The sequence below is a fragment of the Poecilia reticulata genome, unplaced genomic scaffold (assembly GCF_000633615.1).
Source record: "Poecilia reticulata strain Guanapo unplaced genomic scaffold, Guppy_female_1.0+MT scaffold_316, whole genome shotgun sequence".
NCBI classification, from domain to species: Eukaryota; Metazoa; Chordata; class Actinopteri; order Cyprinodontiformes; family Poeciliidae; genus Poecilia; species Poecilia reticulata.
The window spans coordinates 62,157-68,993 of NW_007615091.1; the positions used below are offsets into that span (position 1 = coordinate 62,157).

A 6,837-nucleotide genomic window follows, 5' to 3' on the forward strand; every position below is an offset into this window, starting at 1 on the left:
GAGCTATGATTAATGTAGTTACAGTTCTATCCATGTTTTAATGTTGCAGAGCTCAGTCGTTTTGCAAATAGTTCAAAGTTTAAACTGGCATGCTGAACATCTTTTATCTGGTCATTTTGTGCAAGATTTAACAACTAGAAAATGGCACAAAATAATATTTTTTCCACTCTGATTGGCTGTTGTTAGGCCTACCAATTTTAACTTGAATATTTATTGTATTTTTCGTAGACGCCTGTGAAAATAGTTTCTATTCCCATGACTTTTTTGTTCTCTGGGAAATTAGTTTTGATGATAAATACAGAAACAAGCATAAAAATCAAAACATCTACAATAGTGATAGTAATATTAATAAAATAATGATCAGTGCAAAGTAGCATGCAAATTCTTAGGTGGGGGGCGGTGAGGGACCTGGATAAAGGCTAGGGGGGCGCTGACCCCAAAAAGGTTGAGAAACACTGATTTAGACAAAAATGTCAATGTAAATCTAGCTACGTAAATAACCTAAATAACCTAAGCAACCTAAATAAGCTATTTAGACAGTTTATCAGCAAGACAATTTCATTTAGTTACACTTTAAAAGCAACAACTCTTAATTGCATTACAGCAATTAATCTATAATTGTTGACCAACTTGTATGAGACATAAAAGTTACAATTTTAATAATTTAAGTCCTTCAGGTTGAAAAACTTCAAGTCACCACTCTAACTGAGCCACGCCAAACCATTTACATTACTTTTATTCAGAACAAACATTCTGGTGCAACCAGAGATTACTAGATTAAGATTACTAGAAATCTAAATATTCCAGCAATACAAATTATTTTGGGTTTAACTGTACCTCAGTATTTCATACTTTGATCCAAATAAAGAAGTACCTCCAAATTATATGTAATTGTTTTAGACATCTTAAAACACATTTTCCAATATAATCCCTCCAACATTTTATATCAATTTAGAAAGTTGAATAATAAACCTGTTCATTAACCCACCAACTCTCCTTTCAACATTCAGCAGTATACATAATTTATAAAGAGTAAATATGATTATCTTCTACTAAAAGTTGTCTTTGGTTGATTTTTGTTTTGCTTTCCTCCCACAGAGCGAGTCTCTAATGTTAAGGTTACTCCAGAAGTTACCGACTTAATTGAGTTCAGTGGGTCTGTCAGCTTCTCCTGCTCCTCCTCTGGATCTTCTCTCTCCTTCCTCTGGATGAACAGCAGCTCTGAGGTTTCAGTCAGTGACAGAGTTCAGATCACTGATGGAGGAACCAAGCTGATTATAATCAATGTAACCAGATATGATGATGGATCATACATCTGTCATGTGTCCAACCCTGTCAGCAATGCTAACAGTGATCCTGTACACCTCTCTGTCAGCTGTGAGTTTTTCCAACACTATGATAACCTCCTTTTGAAATTAATACATTTATTGGAGCTCAACTGCTCTGTTGCCATTTCGCTATATGAGAAAACATGAGAAACACATTTTTAAAAAGTCAGATCAAGTAAAACACCATCATATTTGCAAAACACCATCAGTTAATCATGTCAGTAATAACATTGGTCATCCAGTAAACATTAAATATGTGCTTCTTTTTCAAATATTTTTACTATTTCTCTTAATGAAGCAGCTGTTAAGTTAACACTACACTGAAAAAGCTGGTTATAAGATCAATGTGGAGAATTAATTAATATTAATTGTTACAGATGGTCCAGAAAATGTCAACTTAGAACCACCTTTTCAAGAATATACAGAAGGGTCGAACATCCGTCTGTCTTGTTCAGCTGATTCCAGACCTAATGCCAGTTTTAATTGGTTCTTTAATGGAAAAAGTCTGTCTGCTTCTGGATCTCAGCTTGAACTCCTCAATGTTCAGAAGAATCAGAGTGGAAACTACAGCTGTCAGGCCTTTAACAGCAAAACCTCAAGATATCAAACATCTCAACTTTCAGCTGTCTCTATAAAAGGTAAGCTACATCACACTCACAAACTTTTAAAATACTTTATTCTTATTTCATGTGATGGACCAACATTTTTGTAAAGAAGAGAAACAGCTTTCTAAATCTTTTATAGATAAAAATCTCAAAAGTGTATTTGTATTCAGCCCACCTATGCCCTCTCGGACCACCTTTTACTTAGACTAAATTCAATTTAATGTCTGGACTTTGACTAGGCCAGCCATACTAATAGGTAAATATGCCACTGTAGTTCTGGCTGACTGTATTGCACTGTAAAACATTTGCAGGTGGTTTATCTTGAAAATGAAAGTCCTCCTGCTGCCTTGAAAATGCAATTTAAGTCAACATGAAAGTTGTTTTAGTTAACCCAGAAATTAAAATTCATGAAGTTGATTTAACAACAAGAGACAAGTTGTCTAAACATTGTTTTTTAAGTTCATTAATTTTTAATTCTAAGTTTTAACTTAATGCTACAATTTAAACCAAATAATTGTTTCACAATATGCAAGAAAAAAACTCCCCTCACCTGTGTCAGGTGTGGTGGTTGAGAGATGGTGAGGAGACGCAGACACCCAGATTGTAGAAGAAAATTATGAATTTAATGAAGATGCTCAAAAACAGACCAGATCAGGCAGCACGGCAGAGAGATTAACACACAGCTAAATACCGGTAGCAACTGAAAAAGAGAGCTAGCCCAACACAAGATTTACCAGTACCACTGTGACGGTAAGCAGACACACTATGAATCACATAGACAACAAACAAATACAATAGGTGGGACTAAATACACTGTGAGGGTAATCAGGAAACTAGATACAGCTGGGATCAATCAACAGGGAAGACAGGACAGAGACTCACAGGGAAACAGGACAAAACAGAAAATCTCAAAAATAACTACACAGAGAAACACAGATCACAACAAGTTAAAGGGCACACATTTCTCTTTTATTTTCACTGACAATATCAAGTTAAAATAACTGCTTATTTTACTTTAGAATAATTTTAATTCTTATTTCAAATTGCATGAACAAAGTTTCTGATCTGAAAATTAATTTTATGAAACATTACAATAAACTACACTCAACATTATTGTGTACAAGACATTATCCTCAAGCTTTTCTAACACGCAAGAGTCAAATCAATGTAACACACTTCCATCTCGTTCACAGTGCAACACAGGACACAGAAACTTGCTGCTAAGCACACTGGGAAATAGTTCCTACACCTGACCTTTTCTTTTTTAAGTTTTTCTGAAGTGCTGATCTGAAAACTTTTTCTAACTCTTGGAGGTTTGACAACATTAATAAATGTTCATACAACTTACTTTTGTAAGTTTATCTTTCACAAATTGACACATGTAGGTTCAAAATCTAAAACTCGCAAGTTTATTTTTAGAAGATAATAGACAACTGAATGCGGCTAAAATCTTTTAGATTGTGGATTGTTTTCCTGACAGAAGCTAAACCTCCATCCCAATCTCCAGTCTTCTGCTGCCTTTTAATAGTTTTTCCATTATTTCCCTTTATTCAGTTCTTTCCATCATACCATCAAGTCCAACCAGTTTCCTTGTCTAATTAGAAGAAAAGTGTCCCAACAGCATAAGTATGAAACAGGCATCTTTACTGCTGGAATAGCATTTTTAGGGTAATGTGTAGGGTTAGAAGGGCAGATTATTAAATTTAGGTCTTGTCTTAGTAAGTGAACTGAACATTTCCAGTCATACTGACCTCTCAAAGTTATTCACATAATAGAGATTCACTCATTCACACTCATAAATGTGTTCACATTTATACACTGACATGTAGATCAGTAAGCAGTTTAAAATGGAACTTCTTATGTGAAGGGCTGGTTCAGTGGTGTTAGATGATTTCTATGATACAACCACATCACATCTAGCCCCTCTCCAGACAACATCACTAATACGTCCCAAGCATTTCTATTCTGAAGTAGAATAAACTAAGAAACTAAACTATTCTGAAACAATAGAAGCATTTTTTCAGTGCTTCTATTCTTGGTCTCTAGTTCTTTGATTGTGTTATTTCACAGCAGATGAAAGTCTGAATCATGTTTTAATTGTAAAAAATATTATTTTTAGCACCATTCAAATAAATTACTGCTTCTTTTTTGTGTATAGAGATAATATACTTTTGTCAAGGCATTGTGTAACTTCACAGTTTTGCATTGTAAGCATATTTTTCTTTTTTATTGCTTTTTAGGAAGCAGCGACTCATTATCCTCTGGAGCCATTGCAGGAATTGTTATTGGGTGTTTAGCATGTGTTTCTTTAATTGCTCTTGGAGTGTACTTCATACTTAAAAAAAAGTAAGTGAAAAATAGCCCTGAAAATAAAATAAAATAAAAAAAAACAACCCTATGTAATTAATAATAATGTCCAGTAATGTCCAGCTACAATGTTTTTAGATTGTGCCTTAAAAATGTGAACAAAAGGACATAGTCTATGTATCTTGACAATGCACTGCTTTTGTTTTCTAGCTATACTTATAATTTTGGGTTTGACTGAATGTACTGTCATTTGCATTTTATTAATGCATTTAATATAATTGTAAATGTAAAACAATATTCATGCAGTGATTGTAATTGCATTATTTTATATATAATTCGAAATAACTATGAAAGACTAGGATAGGAAAATAGATTGTGTTGAATATTTATAAATCTCTAACTTAACAATAGTGTCAGAGGGTTAATCTATTTTTTATTATATTTTTTGTCTAAACAGAAAATCTTGGGGGAAAACCTCAAATAGAAATATTTCAACAGGTAGGTGTGTAGCTGCTGTGCATGTATGTTGATTATTCAGTACTTGTTTAATTTTAATTTATCTATGTATTACAGGTGGGAACAGACGAGATAATGGTGTAAGCAGTAATGAGGTAAAACTCATCAATGCTATACTATGTTTCAATGTTTCATACTAAACATTGTTTTAAAATATATTTAAATAGTAACAGTCTGAAGTAGCAGTGAAAGACAGGGTAAAATTAGTTTGTGTTTCTTTGCTTAGAAAGTTCAGAAAATATGAACTTGTCAATGCAAAGGTGTAAAAATGCTTAACTGGAGGCACGACTTCTATTGTGTACATTAGTAACTAAAGAGATATTTTTCTAAATTTACTTTATTGATTTATTGATATCCATTTGATAATTAATTTGGCACTTTTATCAATAATTTCCAACCTGATGTTGCATGATTAGGTCTGATCGAATAAGAGTGCCATAGACGTACCCGGCCTGGCCTTGCTTCTAACTGGGGTCTAGTGTTAACACTTCCACCCGGCTCTCTATAACCATGAGAGCCAGACAGGCTCAAGATGGCCACATTTATGCTCTGACACACAAATGTCTGGCTCTGACATTTATGCATAATCAAATGCTTCAGGGTTTTGAAATTGATCCGCAGGATGAATCTACACTCTGTGCTGCACTAGATACTGAAAACATAAGTGCCACTTAAGCCAAAGTTCTTTAAATTGTTGAGCGTTTCTCTAATTCAATTCAGTGTAATGCATGTCAGTTTATTTATATTGCACCAATTCACAACAAATGTTGTCTCAATGCACTTTACAAAAAAATTTGTTTAATTCACTGACATATACATTCCAAGTTATCCTGTATCCAACGGTACAGTATGTTCAATTAATTATTCAGTAGATTAAAACGTTTCAATCTAAGGAAACCCACCAGAATGCATGGAGTCATTGACTTGCAGCATTCACTCTTGGACAAGCATGGTGACAATCGCTTGCTCTGTGTTGTTGATGATAGAACTAATCCTCATACCAAATATGTTTGTAGCAACAGTGGAGAGGAAAAACTCTCCTTTAACAGGAAGAAACCTCCAGTACAAGAGCCAGTCTGCCACAACTCATTGAAGCAATCAGAAGTCGCCAAGACTCTCTGAATCAGGGGATTTTCTGATCTCGCTTCACAGCTAAATTTTTTTTTTAACGATTTAATGAAAGGGTAATGTTAAGGTAGTTCTTTTCCTCAGCGGCTTCAGTGACAGTCATGTACAGAAGGAGTTGGACTGGACAATGAAGAACGAAAGTGTTCCACAGTTTCTGAGGAAAATGGGCTTGGTAGCTTCGATAGGAATTTGATTGATATGTCGGTCCCCACCCACTTTCAAGGTGAAAGTACAACAGGGCCAGGCTGAAGGGGGCCGGGCCAGACCTGCAGTCCAAACAGTCACAATGTTGGACTTTACACCAGGAAAACTAAATACAGCTCGATATACCTACAGTGTATTTCATTCAGTATTCAATATATTTTATGCATCTATGATAATGCAGACAGTTTGCAAATTAAACTGTTTTAATTTATAAATAAGATGTTTCTCACAAATCTTCTTGGTTTTTTTTTTACCATGCAGGAGCTGAACTATGCAGATGTTAGGTTTGCAAAGAACAAGAAAAATGTGCAACCTCAGTGGGAATTAGACAACCCCTCATCAACCTACGCTGACATCAGGGTCAACAGAAACTAAAGCACTCTTCCCTCTCTGCCCACATGCAGCTGAAACCAAACAGACTGACTGCCTGGCTTTAACTAAATCCTGCTAAAACTTGACATTTCTTTAAGCAAAAGCCAACGATGACAGAGCTGGCTGATGCTCGTCAAAGAGATGAGATTGTTGGTTTGCCTTAGCAAAATTTGTTTACTTCATTCTGGCACGTTAGTATTTAATAATTAACTAAACTCAGCTCTTACTGGCAGCAGAAAGCAGAAGGCAGAATATTTCCCCCTTTTCATTTTATGACTTTCGTAAATCCAAAGAGCAGCAATCTTCTCTTTATGGCTTAATTATTTCCTTTAGTACGAATCTGGTCAATATTATAATGCAAAATGTTATTCCTGAAA

General features: G+C 34.7%; 1 protein-coding gene and 1 long non-coding RNA gene across 2 annotated transcripts in view; both read left to right on the forward strand.

Annotated features, from left to right (window-relative positions):
* LOC103460872 (carcinoembryonic antigen-related cell adhesion molecule 5-like) overlaps positions 1-4,283 on the forward strand; it is an 11,623-nt gene extending 7,340 nt beyond the window's left edge. Inside the window, exons 5-8 of the mRNA XM_017303513.1 lie at positions 1,099-1,377; positions 1,706-1,966; positions 2,347-2,368; positions 4,181-4,283. Of these exons, the coding sequence (XP_017159002.1) occupies positions 1,099-1,377; positions 1,706-1,966; positions 2,347-2,368; positions 4,181-4,283 (665 nt within the window). The remainder of the gene's footprint in view (positions 1-1,098; positions 1,378-1,705; positions 1,967-2,346; positions 2,369-4,180) is intronic.
* A 414-nt stretch (positions 4,284-4,697) lies between these two features.
* On the forward strand, positions 4,698-6,828 carry LOC108166020 (uncharacterized). Its single transcript, XR_001776333.1, has 3 exons — positions 4,698-4,738; positions 4,814-4,851; positions 6,350-6,828. It is a non-coding gene; the product is annotated as an uncharacterized LOC108166020 (long non-coding RNA).
* Positions 6,829-6,837: the final 9 nt, after the last annotated feature.